Consider the following 21,577-nt stretch of genomic DNA (forward strand, 5'->3'; position numbering starts at 1 on the left):
CACCATGTTCTCCCATCTGTTATTATTTTAAACTGCATTTACAGATGAAATGTCTGTTCTTGGTCTTGGATTTTATCAAATACATTTCCCCCAAAAATGTGATAATTCGTGAACATTATTTGTATTGTACATTGAGACTTTTTAAATACATTATGAGCCAAATAAAAGGTGTAAATATAGTGACATTTTGATTTAAGAATGCTGGTCTTTTGAGTCTATATAGTGCAGATAATGAGTAAGATTATCAAAATACAACCAAGACTAGTTCATGGTGGACAAGTCACAATTAGTCCAAGTGTTGTGAGACGGACCTGAGATAAAGGCTACGTTTTAAATGATTCGCAGTAACGACCCTCCTCTATGTCAATATCGATAAAAGAAACATCTGCTTTTTATTATTTATTGTTGGAAGACTGACGTTTCCCGAGGTTCTGTGATTAGACCGAGCCTCCAACAACATTTCTTTTTTATATTTCGGGAATAAAATCTAAATACGTGTGATATGCAACAAAGAGGAAACAAAGCATCCGAAACACGTCACGTTTATTTACAAAGCCAGTCGGAATCAACAGGCGTTTCACAGCAAATTAACAAGTGTTTTACAGGAGAAACAAAGACGTTTAGTTTGGTTTTCACGGGGCGCAGTCCAAGCCGTAGCCGGGCCCGAAGTCGCTCGCCTTCTTCAGCAGCGCCGCCTTCACCGCGTTAATCTTCTCGTCCAGCTCTGTCAGACTGGAAAACTGATGGGCAACAGAACAAACAAAGTCACAAACGGGCAAAAATAACACCCGATTTTAATGTTTTAACGCCGTAGGAAAGCAAGAGCGCAGAGAGGAAAATGACCGACTACAATGTGAAACTGTGACGATGTTTAGAACCAATCATCACATTTTGTAACAGTCTGAGGCTTTTTTTAAGAGGTCCAGAGCGAATCCTCGGTCCAAAAACATAAACTATGACTACAATTTGTGTGAATTGGCACAAATTAAAAGTCTGCCTTGTTTATATTCCCAAATCAATCCCAAATCAAAAACTCGCATTTACTTGTTTTATAAGACAAAATAACTGCGATCGTAAGCCGCGATCAATCGACACGAGTAAGAAAATGTGGCAAAAATGTTAGAAAATTAACTAAAATCAAGTTTAATGGAATACTGTATAAACATAAGACCAATTTGCAGCTACCAAATGATTCCGTTTTCATTACATAACTGTGCACATGTGCGTACATCGACACAGATTCACACTGCACGTTCTCGCTGACACTCTTTGGATAGTATCTGGATCACGTCGAAGAATCTCTGGAGTTTAACCCCGAGCTGGAGGCCGACAGAAACTCACAATCGTCTGCTTAACTGCTGACATTTTGTACTCGGTTCATGGTTCATAGTTCCGTAAGAACAAGGCCTGTCGGCGTAAATAAGCAAAAGAGAAATACTTTTTTTCCCCACTGTAGCTTCAGAAACCGGTGCCATTATTCAACCCCAAAGACTGAAAGAACCTCGAGCCACAAGAGCAATACGACCAGTTTGTGGAGCCAATCCGTAACAAATAATGAAAAGCTTCAACATTTGTGGATCATAAGTGTGGAAACTTCTGTCAAAATCCAGAAATCTCTAACTATATATCATTTATTCATTTATCGCTCTTTTCATTGCGTACAATTGGGCCGAAAGCTCCAGTTCTCCAGTTCTCGACCTTCCGTGTGCGAGTTGTGCATTAAATAAAGCTCCGGAATACTTCGTAATACTTTTGCGCATCGCCCGATATGGTAAAGCATTGCACCCACCTGAGGCTGTGACGTCTTGGGCCGCTTGTGTGGGTGACTCTGTGAGAAAGAGGAGAGAAAAGAGCAGAGGCGACCTTAAGCGTTCGCCGTGTCTTTTGTTCGTTCCATCTCCAGCCTCTCAAGGGCGGTCCAAAAAGAACTTTATTCGAACCCCCGACGACCCGCCGTGTCCGAGAATCCCGCTGGAACGCCATAAAAACACTTCACGCACTTTACGAGAAGCCGCAATAATAGCCACGAGCAGCTCTGCGGGTGGAATGTTGTAATGATGATATCGATTAGCTCTGAAAGAGGCTTGAACCTTGGTTAGTCCTGGTTTCGTCACGGGGTCGGTGCCGGCGCGTCGTTCTCCCTTTAGAAGTGAAACGGCTGAAAGATCTAAGTGCTTTTATTTTATCGATTTCGCTGTAAAGGAGGAAGAAACAAGCAGGGGGCGTTTTATATTCCCATGAACTCTGGCGACCGCTCGTCAGAATAACAAGCCCGTTAAGTAAAAAGTGCACCCTGTAACTTTTGGAGTGTCCACTACCTGCTGCGCTCCGTCGTGTTGCCTGGAATGTTCCACAGTACGGCTTTAGACCCATCGGTTTACAGCTAAAGAACGACCTTTTTTTACAGGTGAAGAAGAATAAAGTGGTCCCAAATGTGTGTGAATATGTAAGAATGCTAACGGCAGCTGCGAGCTCAACACTGGCGCGATGCTAACGCCGCCGGTACAGAACACAGCGGTCAACAAACTTCATTAAGACTCATTGTTGACTCAGTTTGAGTTTGTCGTGCTTAAAATACACAGAATTATCCAGAAAACTATAAAAAGTTGGAAAATGTACAACTCGCTTTCTTTCCCGCCAGACCACACCCCCCACGCCAGACCACGCCCCCCACGCCAGACCACCAGGCTTTTGGAAAGAGACTCGTCTTCCCGTATTTTGGATGGGAAGGACGGGCATTTTATTGATAAATCTTAGAAAAAAAGGGAATGTTATCATTAAATCGGGCCGGGAAGCGTTTGACAATAGTCCGCCATTACAGTTTGAAAATGTGCATGCTGCGCGCTGATTGGTAGACAAAATTTGTGTGCTTGGCTCTGATTGACTGCCGAGCCGTGGTCCAGAGAATGCCAAAGCAACTTGTTTTTTCGCCTAGTCTGCCCCCGTACGTGTTTTCAAATCCTATTTAAAAGCCTGCAGACCACGCCCCCCCCACTCAAGACCACGCCCCTTCTATGACTGTATCTGTAACGGACAAAACACCAAAGCTTCTCAAACTTGGTCCCTTCTCGTCTCTCGGAGCAGATCGCCTTCAGCTTCATCTGCGAAAGCCCAAATAAGATAAGATCACGCCAGACCACGCCCCCACCAGACCACGCCCTCACGCCAGACCACGCCCCCCGCTATGACCGTATCTATCGCCATCAGCTTCATCTGCAAAAGCCCAAATAAGATAAGATCACGTCAGACCACGCCCCCCCACACTAGACCACGCCCCCCGCCAGACCACGCCCTCCTGCTAAGACTGTATCTATCGCCTTCAGCTTCATCTGTGAAAGCCCAACCAAGATAAGATCACCTTTATAAATCACATTTGCACATAAGTAACCAGACTCTGCCGTACTGTGGAACAAACCAGGCCCAGTAAGACCATCTCCAAGGAGACCAGACCGTGTAAAAGGTTAATGCCTGACTTGATATCATCTTTATACGAGTTTATGGATCCAAACGGGGATTTCATTCTTTGCCGTGACAACGTTATCCATCCAACACTTTGACAACAGTTTCTACAAAGTGAATCCGACATTTAAGATTATATCCCGACCCATATTTAGCCCTCGTTTTAGTCCAGTATTGATCGTTTCCCCCCTTTAAAACTTCTCGCCTCTTGGACTGTGCTCACACCCGCGCTCACAGACGACGGCGAGACGCCGCACTAGAATCTCCGATATAAAAAGAAAAATTGCAATAAAAAGCGGCGGGTGAAAAAAAAAAGTGGCACTCGGAATATAAAAGACCCCATCAGTTTATTCAAAGACACTTCACATCCTCTGCTCAAAAATGTGGCAAGTCAAAAGCGCGTGGAGAGCTGCATGCTGGGAAGGAGAGCGAGGCATGCAGCAAACTCAAGCACCCTCAGCCTCGTCTGTAAACACGGGCTGGACTCTCTCTGATCCAAATCATCCGAGCGCGAGCGCCGTGCGTGAGTCTGCAAAGTCGCAGGAGACAGAGGGGATGTCGTCATGGAGATGTTTAAAAAGCGGTGACACGAACGCGGTGCTGTGACAAAGCTCGAGCAGCAGGTTAAACATGAGCTTAAGTGTCATTACTGCCGCGACTGAGCGTTCGGTAAATGACGGCAGGAACAATATTTTATTTATGTTTTTTTAAATGAGTTTAACTGCTTTATTTGTTGTATATTGTACATTTAGAAAAGGGTTTACTAGGATTATCTGTCTTTTGAGGGTGATTTTTTCTGTATCAATTGCACTGGAAAAATAACCACTGTTTATAATTGATTGACCTTTATTTAACCAGGAAAGTCCCACTGAGATTACCGTATTTTCCGGACTATCAATCGCACCTTTTTTCATAGTTTTGGCCGGGGTGCGACTTATACTTATATTTATACTTATATACTTATACTCTTACTACTTATTTGTTATTTTCACACGCAACCGCATTTCATACTCCAGTGTGACTTGTTTTTTTCTTCTCTATTATGCATTTTTTGGCTGGTGCGACTTATACTCCAGAAAATACGGTAAGAGTCTCTTACTGTAATTGTTTAAACGTTAATTGTGGCTGTTGCACCACCTGGTTGTGTCAATAGATCTTATTGCTTTGCCTGAACTGATCTAAAGTATGGCATCAAACTCTTTATTTTATTTTAGATTTTTTTTTTTAAGATTCTTTTGTATTTTTGTTATTTTCATTTATTTTATTTTAATTAAAATTTTTATTTTATTATTTATTTTTCTTATTTTATTCATTCATTTTCCATGCTATTTAATCAAATTACTGGTGTTTTCATAGCTTAAATAATACCTTAAAAAACATTATTTTTTACTGTGAGTGAGCTCGTTTTTCCACAGATCTAACCGGTCATTTGGCCTGTCAAGTGGCGTCACCGTGGAGACAGTCAAGTAAGGATTGCTCTGAGACTGTAATGAGGACAAAGGGAACCGAGGCTCGACACTGGAGCAGCAGCTAACGATTATTTTAGAAGTCGACTGGTCAAATAATTATTTCTATAGCACACTGAGACTTTCTGAACCAAATAAAGGGTGAAATCTGGTGACTGGATGTTTCAAGATACAGAATATTTATACATAACAATTCTACGTATTTTTGTAACTCGATGGACATCCCAGAACTGTCGATTTAACCAACAAAAAGTTAGAGAATCATAACAGAGAATAGAGATGATATATATGGCCTATTGATAAAACATTGTTTGTTCTTTTTTGACATTTAGCTGTAATAATGCAGCTGCTTTTGTTGTGAAATGTTGTTTTATACGTGTTTTAGGGTCTGTAAAGCCCAGATGACGATTATGACCGACTTATGACCACGTTAACCATTCATAAGGATCGTCAATAGCAACATTTCAACAGCTTTTTATTCAGATTTTGGACAGTTTCCCGTTGCTGCATCACGGAAAGACAAGCGACTAACTGCGTCCGCATCCGAGTGCTTAAAACATAAATGCTAACGCTAACTTAGCACAGCTGCTTCTGGTGGGGATTGAATGGAGTGCCACCTGCTCTTGACGTTTGAATGGCACCAAAACAAGAGCGCTAATCCTCGTAAACGCATGTAAACAATACAGAAAGAGGCCCCGGTCTTTAATTACTCACTACAACAAGGACTTATGTGTCTATTGTTGTCAGGCAAACAGTAGCATTAGCTGTTAGCATAGCAACTTAGCAGCAGTATGTCTAGTTGAGGTTGCACAGAAGGACTAGGGCGCAGAATACGTAGCTAAAGTATTGTTATTGCGCTATTAATACAAGTTGAGAACCACAAAAGCTAAAGTGGCTGTAATTTCTGTTGAGAAATATTTATTTCTGTCCTAAAAGCAGCTCTTAGGGTCAAAATGAAACGTCTGTGTGCCGTCTGCGTCCGATTATGACGTGTTAAATGACTGTCCGAGAACCAGGAGGTGCGCCGTTAGCATACTAGCTGTTTAATGATGCTAGGTTTATGAAGAAATAATGTGGTTGAAGCTGGGGTACTTCGTTTTCAAACAGTGAATAAAAGGAAGTAGGTATTTAAACCTTTCCATCTCATTCCTGACTCGCACAAATCCCTTGTCGCATCACTAGTATTGGTTTTATTTGTTGTGGGGCTCTAAACTCTGCTCCGGCCTCTGAAATGTCTGTTTCTCACACTTTTAAGACAGGTACAGCACCTTTAAACCCTAAAACACACGCTCTTATAACTTACATAACATTGAATGAAAAGTTATCACCAAGGATTATTTATCTTTCACATCTCATTCAACCTCTGGAGTCTTTTCCAGCAACTTTGGGCCTAAGGCGGGTACATGGATACAACACAATCACTCACACTGCTACAGGACACCACAGGACAAGGCATTACTAATTATTTTCTTAGTAATTAGTGATTGAATATTTTTCCTATTTTTTGCTAATTCTTTTTTTGATAATTCTTTTTTGATTATTATAGTTTTTATATTATTTTTATCATTATTTTTTATTATTATTATTTTTTTATTATTATTATTATTATTGTTTTTTGATAATTATTATTTTTGATAATAATTTTTTGATAATTATTATTTCTTGATTATTGATTGATTGTTCTTTTTTATTATTATTATTATTAGTTAATTATTATTTTGTATCTTTTTTATTAATATAATTTTTATTAATTATATAGATTTGTTTTGCGTCTTTTCTGTATATTTTTTATGTCTCTATTGTCATTGTTTGTCTCACTGAAAAGCAGAAATATAAAAAAAGAATAAAAACTATAGCCGCAAGCGGCAATGATCGGCCCTCGCCACGCCAGAGGAGGGGGCGCTAACGCGACCCAATTGTCCTTTTATTACGCCTACTGCTGAATCTGTGACGCTGTCACATCTTCTCCCCTTTGTTTTACCATCAAAAAGCAATTTTATTTTGAATTCTTGGCAAAATGTGCGGCTTTACCGCACAGACACCGTGACTCTTTGAATAAAAATGTGGATAACTTTTGATGGTCCACCCCTGAAGATGAGTCTCACCAAATTTCACGTTGATAGGGCTGACGCCCTAAGAGGAGTTTGTGAAAGTCTAAAGTGTAAACATGTTCTGGCGATTTCCCCATTGGAATAACATGGAAGGTTTCGGTCATCATTACGGCAAAGCCATAACAATTATGACATGGGTCTCATTGACTTTTTTGATGGGGATTCTAAAATTGAGTTGTGTGTCAAATTTCATAAAATTTCTCAAAACTAAACATTTAACCTCCATACAAGATCTGTAGGGAGCGCTGTGGCTCCAAATTAATTTATTTCACTTCAAGTAGGTTTAGGGCAAAGAGTTTAACAACTGATTCTAATTTGACGCAATTCGGACTTTATCTGCGCAAACGGCAGAAATGTAAAATTTGGGAGATTTCTGAAATTCTTGCTACAGTTTGCGGCTTCGCCGCACAGAGACCGTGAGAGGTATCAATGTAATTTGGATAACTTTTGATGTCCCACTCCTCAGTAGCATTTTCACCAAATTTCAGCATTTTAGGGCCAACGCCCTGGAAGGAGTTTGTAAAAGTACGACGTTTGGAAAAACTCCGAAGTCATGTTTAGCCATTTTTGAAGCAATATGGCCGACATTTGGTTGGGCGGACGGCGTTGCCGTAATAATATTTTTTACTTCTCTTGTCACCATCTACCTCTGCGCCAAATTTCATGATTCTACGATCAGATTTTTTTTGGGTCATTTCCCATCTCTCAATGCATTTTGGTACATTTGGGGGCGCTGACGCGCCAATTTTTTTTATTTTAGAAAAGGGAAATAGCCAGAATGTAGAGAGGCACGATTTTTAGAGGTGTGCAAATTTTTGTGACTTTTCGTCAATGTTCACTGGGGGGGTTGGTCCCGAGAAGAAAGAAAGAAGAAAGAATAATATTCCGATGCGAAAACAATGTTTCCCATTTTTCAAATATCATAAACTATACATTTTCGGAAAGCGCGAGCGCTTTCCTACCTCATGGTGTGGGTCCCTGGTCACTGACGGGTACTTTCGTTAATTTTGAGTGGGCTCCGCCCACTTTGTGTTTTTGGCCTTCTATACAGTAATAATGTTCAATTTTTGCATTACATGCTTATATGCACGGAACATGCAAGAGATGGGGAACGTATTCGTGAGCTACTTAGGGCAAATGAGTGCTTTATATGGGGATGACGACCGCTTCGCGGCCGTCATCTCAATGTAAAGTGCTCGTTTAGTGCGCACTTTTGCACGGGCTTCGCCCGTTTACAACGGTAATGTTCCATTTTCCTACTACTAATTAGTATGCACGGGGCGTGCATGAGTGAAGGAGTGCGTTAGTGAGTGTTTGGAAGTGGGCGAGCGCTTCGCGCTCGATTTTGTGCGCACTACGTGCGCACTTTCGCAGCCGTGCTTCGCACGGCCTTACGAGATTAATAGGCCTCTCGCCAGCTTGTGGCGCTCGGGCCTAAAAATACAAGACAACTGTGACTTTAAAGTAACCGCCCTCATTACGAACCCTTTTAAACCTCCTCACCCTCCGAGACAGTGAAGTCAGTATCTTCTTTCTAGTCTTAGGTCCTCCAATCTCTCCTAAATTAGCCCAAACCATGTTCAGAATCAGGTCGGCACCTACAGGTCGACATCTTTTTTTATTTTCCAGCCAGAAAAACAAGAAGCAATATCTTCACTTTGCTCCAAGGTAAGAGGAAATAATTTCATTTTAAGTGCTCCGATAATTCTTCACGAACCGCAATCCGACATTTTTCCCCCGGAAGCTGCTCGTGGTCAGCGGAGCCACCATGTTAATTAAGATGGCCGCCGTGTCAGGGCCCCTTCTCACACTCACCCCGGACTGGAAGTACTCCGGGGACAGACCCTCCAGCTCCAGGATGCGGTCCTCCAGCTTTTTGATCCTCTGGTAAACACTGAGCGGCACCGGGCCGGCTGCGGGTCAGAGGACAGGGTCAGAGGACGGGGTCAGAGGGCGGGGGACAGAGGACAGGGTCAGAGGGCATGGGACAGGGTCAGAGGGCGGGGTCAGAGAGGCTGTAAAGTACGGTTTATAAAGGCCCAATTTATTCTTGATACATTTAGGGCTTTTTTAACAGTTTTTGAACAGTTTATAGTGTTTTTGATTTAGTAACCTACAACCCTCTGGACGTCCTGGGAGTCTAACCTACAACCCTCTGGACTCGGAGCGTCCAGCACGAGCCGGGTCGTGACTGACCTGAGGGCAGTTTCAGATGCTCCTCGATGTTTTGGAGGCGTTCTTCGATGGCGGCGTTTCCACAGTCCTGGGGCCGAGCTGAGGGCCGCGCCTGCAGCAGGTCCGTGACACTGGCCCCCACCAAAGTCTGGGGGCCGTAAGTGTTCACCACACGGGTCACTGCAGACAGAAGCCATGGAAACACGTTTACCTCAAAAACTACTACTGCTACTACTACTACTACTACTACTACTACTGCTACTACTACTGCTGCTACTGCTGCTACTGCTGCTGCTGCTGCTGCTGCTGCTGCTGCTGCTGCTGCTGCTGCTGCTAGGACTATGACCCAAAGTCCCCTTTTCAGAGAAGTAACAAACAGACCGGCCCAAACACTGCATTAGACAATAATAATAATATCCATTTAAATCTGCATATTTTAAGTCTAGTAATCAGACGTGGTATTACTGACCTGATTGGTCATAATTATGTCTAATTCAAGAAAATGATGAAACACAATTGTGAAAACAAGTCTGCCTAAAATGTCACATTGACATTTGCACAAACATGTGTTTCTTACCTTTGACGTGGCTTTTAAAGCCGGGATACGGCGTGAACACGGCTTCGGTTCTGGCGCAGCTGTTTTCTAAAGAGGAAGACATTTGAAATGTAATCAGACCGATGCCAAAGCCTAATTAAATGCATTTAGGGAAAAAAATGTATACGTGTCATTTGTGAGGGCTGCCATTAGCGTGCCCTGATTTCTATGACTGGCTGTGCTGAGAGCGCTGGGATTAAAGGGCCCGTGTGCTTAAAGGGCCCGTGTGCTGTGCTGTTTCTCTGGACTGAGCCGGTGGTGCTTTGAGGCCCAGAGTGTGAGCTCCTTCAGCCCACTCCTGCAGCAGTTCAGCCTGACCTCTCGCCTGTGGAAATCAGCTCTCTCCCAAACATTGGCAATCTGAGCCTGGCGCCCCCCCCCCCCCCCCCCCCCCCGCCCTCCCTCACCCCCCCCAGCACCATTCTCACCCTGATTGCAGTCGATCACGTTGCAAAACTCCCGCACATTGTTTTCATTGATCTCCATCTGCTTGCGCTCTATAAATGCAGATATCCTCCGCTCGATCTGCGGACGACAAAAACCAGAGACAACAGGCGTGATAAGACGTAATGCACTGATGGACCGCTGATGGGTGTCAAGAATGCGTGCGAGCGTTCGCGGGGGCCACTTCATCGTAATGGCCAGGGGGGGACAAACACCACAAAGCAATTTACATTAAACGCCGCCGCGAGAGACGTGCGGGGACCCCCGAACACTTTTTACAGATGGACGACACACACCAAAAAAAAAAAAAAGAAGTTGAATTGCAAAAGCGGGAGAAATATGAATACTGTTTGCTCGGCTACCAAAATAAATGCACAACAGAATAGTGGCCCCTTGTCCTTCATCCACATGCAATCTCGGAGTAATGAGCATCCACTTCATCATCCATCAAGGGCCTGGCGCTCTCTCAAAGCCCCTCCAACCGATGCTCTGCTCGGCCCGGCCTCACAACCAGAGGACTCCTTCTATTCTGCGCCCGGCTTGGCTTATCGGATCGCCGTCCTCCTCGCGTGCACATCCTCCGCCGCAATTACCCGTGATTATTCATTGGCTCGACATAAAGTAAAGTGGGGTGTTTTTTTTTGTTTTTTGTTTTTGTTTTCTCCCCCCCCCCCCCCCCCCCGCAGAGGTTCGACCGCCCGAACAGCTGACGACGGGCAGACGACACCCACCTCCGACTTCCCGGCTCGGATCTGGACCATGACATCATCGTTTTGGCTCTCCGCGGCGACGGAGGTGGCGGCGGAGGAGCGGGGAGGGTCCGGCGGAGAGGAAATGTGCCGTTGGAGTGGGAGTGATGTAATGCCGTCTTCAGCTGCTTTGTCCGCGTCCAGCGCTGACTTCAGGCTCCTGGACACGGCCTGAGGAGAGAAGAACATGTGGAGAAGAGATACGAGAACATGTTTTGAAACCGCGGCGCGATCGCGTACACGTTTATAAATCCAAAATAGTAATAATTATCTACAAATGTATTCTACTGTACTGACTAGCAGCTCGGCTCAAAACAATGACAGGTTTTTGTACATGATTCATAAATGAAATGCAGATCAATACGACTGTTAATACTGTATTTTCCGGCCTATAAATTGCACCTTTTTTCATAGTTTTGGCCGGGGTGCCACTTATACGTATATTTATACTTATATACATTTTTTGGCTGGTGCTACTTATAGTCCGGAAAATACAGTAATTGTTTCAACGATGTAATTCATAACTACTAAATATCGCAAGTGAGAAAAAAGGTCAGACTTAAGATAGAAATGTTTTATAATTGCTTTTCAAAACGTTATTATCATTTTGACACACTGCAGTTTGTGGAGTGCATAAATATCCACTTGGAATGGGAATCACTCGCAATGACATCACAATTTTGCGATACGTGCGATAATCGATATTCTGCAAAATATCACTGTTTTTTAAGAGCCAAATACATTTTAACAACAGTATTTCTTTGTCAAATCACAGCCTGTACAAACTTAATATGAAATATACAAGTAAAGCTGCAACTGACCATTATTTTAGTGCTCAAATATCACTTTTTTGTATCGACTAGTCAAACTATTATGTCTATTGTACATTTAGACTTTTTAAATACGTTATGAACTGAATAAAGGTTGAAATATAGTGACTGGTGAATAAAGTTTATTCTTTGAAATTTTAATTTACTGGTCTTTTTGTACATGTTTTAAAGTCTGTATTGCAGGGTTTTTACTAGTATAAAAAATCAGATCAAATAAAATACTAAAACTAGTATCAAAACTTGAATTAATTTGAAGTATTGATACTTAAAAAGATAAAGAAAAGTACATCACATAAACAAGACAAAGTGTGACAGTTTTAGAATGATCTTGAGCTTTATCAGAACTAGTATCAAACAAATGGTAAGAAACCACTATTTTGAGTGGAAGCTTACATATATTTTTGTATCAATTCAATTCTTTATTATCAAAATCGAGTTTGAAATTGAAGTATTTTGACAACACTTCAGCGTAATCCAGATTACGATCATCAAAATATGACAAAAGGCAACTTAATTGTTGATATATTGATAACTCAATCTTTTATCCCAGCGTTACAAAGTATATTTTAAACACACTGCTTATAAATCGTGCAGGTTTTAGTCATTAAATAAGAGTTTAGTTAATGCTGTTACCTGCAGTTTTGCTATGTGTTGTTGTAAACAGTTGTGAACACGAGTGGCTGAAGACGGCAGGACATCCACAGCATTTGTCTGAACATGGATTTTCAAAGCAGCGTCTCCAATGTTGAGCTAAAAAGATAGAAAGCATCCAATCAGTAACATAATTATCACTGTGGAATACTGACTGCAATTCATCACATACATTTAAATAGACACGAGTAAACAAACATGATTATCTTATTACAGTGTTTGGTCTTAAGAAGATTGTCTCTTACTCATAGTATTTAACTCAAATTATACACAGATTCAATGGTGCAAATAACATAAACGGTTAGCTATGGTATAAAGGAGCATCTGATATATTCAATTAACTCTATTATTGATCCACAGGGGAAATAGCTACACACATTACAATATAATAACAAAGATTAAAAAACAAGTGGCAACACATTTCAAATCAGTCAAAGTGTCATTAAAAAAGTGTTGCTGCTTCATACGAAAAACATAACTAAATAGAAAGACACCAAACAATATGCATAATGTGTTGCCAGAATCCCGTGGATGAATGAACGCCTGCTGCTGTTTAACAATGGGACGGATGCTAAAAACATTAGCATGTGGCGTTAGCAAAAGACCAATATCTTCCACAAACGCAGTATTACTCGGGCCCGCGTCGGGTTAAAAGCAGTCAACAAACCTCTTTCCCAAATTCCGCCAACTCTCTCAACATTTGAGCCACGCAGTCTTTGAAACTGGACATGTTTGTGCTCTGGTCCCGAGCTGCAGCTTCTCCGCTCGGCTTCAGCGCGTCCGCAGTTCCACTTCCGCATAAAAAAGGGACGTAGCGCTGATTGGGTCTAGAGCCAGCTACGTCACTGCGTAAGGGTAGAGGGAGCGTAAGCGGGAAAAAAAACAAAACAAATAAAAAAAAAAACAAGTACTAATAGTCTAAAAAAAGAGACAAATAAAAAATACAAGTAAGAAATTACAAATTACTTATATATTTATTTTCTTTTTCTAATTGGTAAAGATGCGAACAAATTGTAGGCAAGTACATGATTAAATAAGTAGCTATTGAATTGAGGAAGTTCATTAACATTCGCCTATATAAATTAAATTGATTACCGCAAGTACAAACTGTTATAATTTGCAAACAACAAGGACATTTAACAAGTAATACGCTTTAGTAATAATCAAATCGTCAATAGCCTACACATTTGACAACTTTCTTTGTCAAATTATAAAACCGGTGTATTCTTCATGCCTTCTTGTGCGCTTCACCTCATCATGACACAAAAAATACAATGTTAAAATGAACGCAAAAGGTTTTTCTTTTACTATTTAGACAGCCTATTGTGACAGGATGATGCTGCCAAATTACCTCTTGCCTCTTGGTAAAGTACAACACAAAATGCCTGTCAGCTGAACTTGGCTGTCAGTGATTAGTGACTGGTCAATGAAGGGTCAGTCCCTCATAAGAGCATTGTCCCTGGAGCCAATGACGGGACCATGGACCCTGGCGTCTGGATGGGAACCTGTCCACAAAGAGGCATTTCCCTGAGCTGAGTGACTGTGGGAAAATGTGCCTCTTCTATTCAGCATTTCTCCCTGCTTTTCTTTATAACGACGAACGCGGGGAACAATCAGGCCACGCGGAAAAGCAGCAGCGCCACTCAAAATCTCAATAATGCTCTCTCCGAAGGGTTAATCATTTTAGGAAAAGACAAGCCCCTTTCGCTTTGAATTCATTTCTGGGGAGGTATTTTTCCGCTCTGAAACGGAAAAGGGGGACTGTAACACTTGACACGGCTGACACGCTGAGTGGGCGCCAATGTTCCCACACAGCAAGAGATCGCCACCAGAGAAAGGGGAAAAAACTGCTCATTTATTTCAGCCTAAACCATGAAGAGACTCGTGTTGGTTTAACCGGTTTGTGAAGGAATCGGAATCTGAGGTTTTCTGTGAAGTTGCGTGAGATGAATACGCACTTCTCAGCTGCAGCACAGTATGAAAATATTTATCAGTTTTATTCTTCTGCCCGTGTTGTGATATTTTCATTCAGATGTAAATGACTCTTGTTTTCTATGTGTGGAGAGAAAACAGAAACTGAACCAAGATTAAGAATAAAACTACAGTCAGTTCTAGGGTTTGTCAGAAGTATTGAAAATCACACACAAAATATGGGACATAAACAGGAGAAAATCTGACCTTTCCTGAATAATTTTAGAAAGATCTTGAGCTTTGTCAGGTTTAATGCTGCGTTCCACTTGAATTTCTGTCACCAAATCAAAATATTCACTCCCAGACAATGCTTTATAAACTGTAAATGTAATAACACTGGCCGGGTTGATAAATGAACTAAACCGGATCCACATTTTGGCCGAGTTGAGCACTTTCCTCGCTTGTTTTACTTGTTTTGAGTGGTTAATTTACATAAACTATAAGTCACTGCTCATTGTTTTTTTACGATTTGACACCGGAACAACAGAAACGTCTCTCCGAGGTCCGAGTTCCGACAAAGTATAATTGTTTTGTATCTATTGTATGAAAAATATTTATTTTTAGTACCATTGGTCAAGTATTGGACAAGTCACTCACACACAGAATAACTGAAATTGCTTTTCTTTGCATTAAGAAGAAACATTTTGAGTGGCAGAGACTATACATTTCACTAAACCGTAGTGAACATGCTGTTTTATTAAGATTTAGCTAAAAAAGTTGCCAATTTCTCCTCAGTTTGAGTGATGTATTATAGTTTTACATGGACAATAGACGTAATTCCATTACACCAGGGCCAAAAGCCATATGAATTACACAATGGTTATGATTTGACAAATAATAATCCCTTTAAACACCTCTATTTTGTTAAATGACTGCGGAAAATTGCGTCCTTTGCGTGTAAATTACCCCTGCATTTTTGAGGTTACGTGTCACTTACATGACGTAGACAGACATTTTAGAAGTCAACTCTACTTTTCAACTTTTATTTTCCAAAATATCTTTACAAACTGCAACTACAATACATATTCATCCCACCAAACCAAGTAATTATGATTAAAAACCCAGAGAACCTGTCATAAGTGCACTTTAAACCCTACCACTGGCATTTATTGTGACACTTTCTATGACAATCTACTACTTGCGCGTCCCCCCCTCCTCTCTCTCGTCCCCCTCCTCCCTCCCTCCCGTCCCCCTCCCTCCCGTCCCGTCCCCCTCCCTCCGTGGCCCTCGATCTCATGCCCCGTCAACATCATCTGCTGCAGCCGCGGAGCAGATCCCGGCCCCGTTCGGCAGGTGGCTGATGGAGCGAGGGCAGAGGCACAAACAAGGCCACTTCACTCCCCCCCCCCCGGCTCCGCCTTCGCCCACAGCCTCATCACGGGACGCAGGCGAACCCCGCTGGAGACCAGAGGAAACCACTAACCGTCCCGGGGCAGACGGATGGACGTGCCAGTGCCATAGACGACTTCCAGAGTAGTTTAGAGTCGTCGCCTGCACAGCCTGGTACTAGTTTAAACACTCTATTCATTAATTTTGACGGAACAGCAATATAAAAAACACATTTTTGTCAGTGTTGACGCACATTACCTTTCCCAACGAGTATGACGGGTCAAAGTTCATGGGTGTTTGCAGGATTTTCTGGTGCCTGACGGAATAATGTTTGATTTAAGACATTTTTATGACGTGGGTGTTAGCTTTTATGCTAATTCCGGAGCCCAATTGCTACGTCAACAAACTGAACGCAAACCAAACTTGTTTTTTGATAGTTTGCTACGTTTGGTAGCTAACGCTAACTGAAATCCACTGAAATTGTACCGGCGCTAAAGATTGGGACTAGGGTCTATTACAGCCACGATGCGTTGCGTGTTTTTCCGATATTTAAAGACAGTCGTGCTTCCTGGTTTTGTACTTCCCAGAATTCAGATGAGAGTCATTGACAGCCGCGGTAACCAATTAAAGAAATACACTGTGCGTTTCGATTTGGAGTCCGCCAGTTCTCGATAGACAAACTGTATGTCCCGGACGACGTGTTGTGCAAAGATCTCAAAGCCATTAAGTATCTCGATGATAAGACCACGTATCTGACCTGAGATCGTAGGAGATCACACAGTTACACTTACAGTTGACTGAAAACGTCTTGCACATAGCGTATTTATCTGTAAAACGTCAGCGTATACACACAATTCACAATTCCAAACTTCAAACTAACTCAGTCCGTACCTTCTCCTTTTGGCTGAGGTCAGTACAAATCTAATATACCGTATTTTTCGGACTATAGGTCGCACCGGACTATAAGTCACATCAGCCAATAGAGAAGAAAAAAAAACATATATAGTCGCACTGGAGTATAAGTCACATTTTTGGGGAAAATGTATTTGATAAAATCCAAGACCAAGAACAGACATTTCATCTTGATGCAGTTTAAAATAATAACTATAAATTAGAGAAAATGGTGACTAGGTGTACGTATGCTAACGCTAACACTTTCAGCTACATGACGTATGCTAACGCTAACACCTTCAGCTACATGAGGCACAGACAGAACTGTGGTAAGTGTCTGGTATGTTAACGTAACATATTAACAGTTATTCAGATAACTATAGCATAAAGAACATGCTAACAAGTTTAGCAAAGCATCAGTTTTACCCCAAATCACTAAATCCATTGAATTCTTCTTCCTCTGTTTCACTTCTAAACAACTCCACAAACTCCAGAGGAAGAGGAAGTGCAGATTCTTCTTCTGCGTCGCTTAGAGCCTAGAGCGCCCTCTTGCGGTCGCCAATGTGAAAATAACGAATAATATGACATATAAGTCGCTCTGGAGTATAAGTCGCACCCTGGCCAAAAGGACCACACCCCTACTCCACAATGTTATTGGAATTTTGTCGTGTAAAACCTTTCTGACATTGATTCCTGGCAAACTAATAACATCTCAAGACGTGGTTCATCCAAATACTCGTAAATGTGTTTGCTGTGTCAAAAGAAGGTGCGCAACTATAAAAACAACAACAACAACAACAAATACAGGATTGCGCCTCACAGCAGTTCATTCCTATAGTTTCTTCCTCACGCACGACTTCTGGCAGCACTAAACTCTGTCTCGAGTAAACGTAATGAAGCGAAGGTGCGTTAGGTGGGCCGGCCACCCTGGCGGGCTCTCGTGGCGGTGAAGAGCGGTAAATGATATGGACAAAGTGCTAAGGATCCTTGTAACGTTATTAACTGGCTTTTTAGCGGCGCACACGTAGCTCGGGCCACATTTCTAATCAGTAAGAGCTCGACGCACTTGAACCCTTCCATCACGGGCGCTTAATCAGACTAATGTAAGTCCTCTCGAGCGAGCCTTTTCTTATTTGATCAAACTACAGTGTTTAGTGTGATTTTGAACGGGGAAGTGGCGGAGGGATCGTGTTTGCTTTGGTCACGCCGGCCCAGTGTCCAGCCCAAGAGATAATCAGAGCTCCGCGTCAAGTTTTGTCTAATGGTATAATAAGATATCGCTGTTCGTAAAAAGGACTATCGCCGAGTTGTGTGGCGCTAGCAGCAGAGTCATGTACCTTTGACCTCTTTGGCTTGTACCACTAGATGGAGTCGTGAGCGCCCAAGAGGTTTGCGTGGTCGGCCATCACTGCGTTTCCGGTGCTGATCTGGGTCCTGGTATTTTGTCCCGGGGCTTAGACGGGCCAATCAGAGACATGCTGCGGTCTGTGTCGAAACAAACATGGCGGGTCACGAGCGGAAAAATTAAATATAGAGGATTTCTGCAGCGTCAATGAGTGTAAATCCAATAAAGAGGATTTCAGTCTTGATTTAACTCACGGTTACGTTCTATTGTGCTTGAAAGGGTATTTGTCCTCTGCATTTGACCCATGCTTCGATGCCACCGGGGCAGCAGGTGGGTTAGGACCTTAGCTGGAGGGTTTTACTTTTCTGTTTGTGCATGTTTTTGATGGGGGGGAACCGGAGTGCCTGGAGGAAATCCACCCAGACACGGGGAAAAACACGCAAACTGAAAGTCAAGAAGCTGAAAGAAAGCACCAAAAACCTTTCAAGCCGGAGGAAGACCTGCCGTGGATTTGTTGAATAGAAAAATCAGCCACGAGTCACGCCGGTGAGGTGGGGGACGGAAGGGTCCTGGCTAAACTCACATCTATGCTGGACCATGAGTGTCGCCCTCTGCAGGACACTCTGTCCACTCTGGAGAGCAGCTTCAGTGACTGATCCACCCTCGCTGTGTGAAGGAGACGTTTCCCAGGTCTTTAGGTCAGACTTTACAACAAAAACTGTTAGCCCTGTGCAATACTGTTATACCCATGTGCAATACTGACTTAATCATGTGCAATAATGTCATAACCATGTGCAATAATGTCATAACCATGTGCAATACTGTCATAATACAGTTATACTCATGCGCAATACTGTCATAATCATGTGCAATAATGTTATAATACTGTTCTAATCATGTGCCATACTGTCATGATCATATGCAATAATGTTATAATACTGTTCTAATCATGTGCCATACTGTCATAATCATGTGCAATACTGTCATACTCATGTGCAATACTGTCACATAATGTCAATCATCCTGGTGCAATATTTTCTGTCCATATAACAGCTGTAAATAAGAGTGATATTATTCAAATTATAAGAGTTATTTCTCTAAGTTATCTGTACAAATAAAGGTTATCTAATCTTATCTAATCTTCTCGAAAAGTTTGTTCCAAGTATTGTTTTTCTCATTTTATTTGCCCGGTGGCCGAACAGTGTTGGACGGCTCTGGCTTACAGTTCTCTGGTTTATCCCTGGACAAACCCAAGGACGGCTGAAAGAAAAGAGCAGAGGGGACTTTGTGAGAGAAGAATGTGGTACTCAGAAACACTTCCGGCTCTTCTCCTTTCTGAGTTTGAGGTAATGACCATGTTACTCTTCAGAAGAGGCTTTCTGTCTCCTTCGCTTTCCCTCCTTCCGCACAGAGAGACGGCGCATTGTTGGCGCACATGAACAAGTCCACCAACATTTTATAGTATCTTACCTGCCCTTTTCCCTGGTTCTCCATTTTAATTGGGCTCTGTGCACAGCCCTGCGGCGCTACATCCGTTTGACTCGCTTAGACTGAATATTACCAACGATAAAACTTAAAAAGGAAATGAAACGATTGATAAAATACAATGAAGGACGAGTCGGTTGTTTTTGTACACGAAAAGGTTATACTGCGGTGTTATTTTGAATGTAATAATTCCAGTTAATTTATGTCAGGTTAGCATTAGCATCGAAACGCAGTCGTAGCCTCCGGTGAAGTAGATGCATCGTAAGTTAGACTGTCTGTGATAACCCACCGGTGGCTCGTTGTAGCTTGTGTGATCTTTAAATGTGGATTATTTGTGCTCGGATCTGGAGAAAACCCAATAATTAATGACTAAGACAAAAGGGGATTTACGGACAAGCGAATCAAACGGACGTAGCGCCGCGGGGCCGAGCGCAGGGCTTATGAATGGAAAGGACAAAACAAGGAAAATGCTGACCAATAGCAGTCACAAGTCAAATATGGAGGGGCAGAATCTGGTTAATATGACTGAACTTGGACAATTAACAGTAAAGAAAACAACATTGACAGCTGCTCTTTACTATTTGTTCACCACCAAAAACGTTCAGACCTTTGGGGATTCTACTGTGACCTTTAACCACACTGTAAACAACCGCTCTACCGAGGACGTTTATGTCCAGAGCGGGATTCGAACCGGCGACCATCGGATCAGAAGACGATCACAACGTAAACAAGGGCCAAAGCCTGTCTAATTCTCACATACCTATGATTCGTCAAATAAAAACACACAAAAACAGTTTTATTTCACCAAATGAATGTTAAAACGTGTGACAGATTCTCATGTTTTTTTTAAATTATGACGTTGTTTGAAGTAGTTATACTAATGGTAAGTATTTATCAGAGTTTTGCGTCAGTCGAGTTGCAATTTGTGAAGAAAATGTGAAAAATCAATGTTGATGAGCAATATTCCATCCAAAATGCAGAGAAAATGTACATGCACTTATCGTTTGTCAAATCATTACTATTGTATAATTTCTATGGATGGATTTTGGCCCTTGTTTACAGTGTGGTTGCTAGGTAACAGCTGTGGAATTACAATATACTGTAGGTCACATCTGCTGCTCAGGTCTAACCAGGAAGTGAAGTTATGACTGTCACCAAAATGGTCAAACTGGGGAAAACTAGCCACGCCTTCAAGTAAAGTCTTAAAAACAGCCACACGCACGGTTAAAGTGCATACGACACGTTTTCATGGTTTCACAATTCTGACTTTGTTTGGTTTATTTATACCTGTTGTAAATATAAAGTATAATTTTACACCAATCAAAGAGCAATTTGGGGAAAAATTTTGAAAAACCTGCAGAAAATGGCAGAAAGTGACATCATTCTGGTCAAATTTTATGCAGAATTTACACAAAACAAACAACTTTTTTGACTCTCTAAACATTAATTCACCAAAATAAAGCAGCTCTCACATATTTGTATTTGTCAAATTAATAAAAACTATGACATTGGCCCAGTGTTTGCTGCGTAATTTCCTACTGTGATGTCATCAGTTACAACCAGGAAGTAAAATTAGAAAACTGAAAAGAAAACTGCTATTCTGTGATTTTATTTAATTTTTTTAAATATTTTTTTGCTGATTTTTTAAAATATATTTGACTCGACTGCATTTTAGTTCAACCCGTCACGGGCACTTTGAGTTTAAGGTGAACATTAAACTTTCCAGACATAATTGAACCCGCATTTTGCACCGGACACAGAAACATTCCGTTTCAGAACTCAGCACTGCTTCCTGTCAATGTTCAGAACTGTTTTTTAACTTCATGTTAAATTGATGTCTGATGTTAAATTTTGATCTAACCGACCACATGTTCCAGGTCTGGGTGTTATATGTTAATATGTCACTCGATTTACTGCAGGTTAAGGATCATAATACACTTATTATCGGAATGCAACTCAGCAATTTATAACGATTTTACTCTGATTTAATGCAAACGCGCGTGCCTTTACCACCATCCTCCCTTTTTACCCACACATGTTTTGTAAGTCTTGATCCACCATCAAGATTAATTTCCA

The 21,577-nt window shown here is 41.8% G+C and overlaps 1 protein-coding gene across 1 annotated transcript; it reads right to left on the reverse strand.

Moving 5' to 3' along the window:
* Positions 1-578: 578 nt before the first annotated feature.
* mbip (MAP3K12 binding inhibitory protein 1) lies at positions 579-19,510 on the reverse strand. The gene is made up of 12 exons (XM_072458230.1): positions 19,487-19,510; positions 19,204-19,276; positions 16,538-16,607; positions 13,148-13,325; positions 12,463-12,579; positions 10,982-11,170; positions 10,235-10,331; positions 9,789-9,854; positions 9,233-9,391; positions 8,852-8,949; positions 1,790-1,828; positions 579-740 (listed from the first exon to the last, which is right to left on the reverse strand). Exons 1-12 carry the CDS (start codon positions 19,508-19,510, stop codon positions 633-635), a joined length of 1,218 nt encoding a protein of 405 aa, XP_072314331.1. The 3' UTR covers positions 579-632.
* Positions 19,511-21,577: the final 2,067 nt, after the last annotated feature.

Source organism: Eucyclogobius newberryi, unplaced genomic scaffold (genome assembly GCF_026437365.1).
Source record: "Eucyclogobius newberryi isolate DKJ021-1_F unplaced genomic scaffold, fEucNew1.0.hap1 SCAF_21, whole genome shotgun sequence".
NCBI classification, from domain to species: Eukaryota; Metazoa; Chordata; class Actinopteri; order Gobiiformes; family Gobiidae; genus Eucyclogobius; species Eucyclogobius newberryi.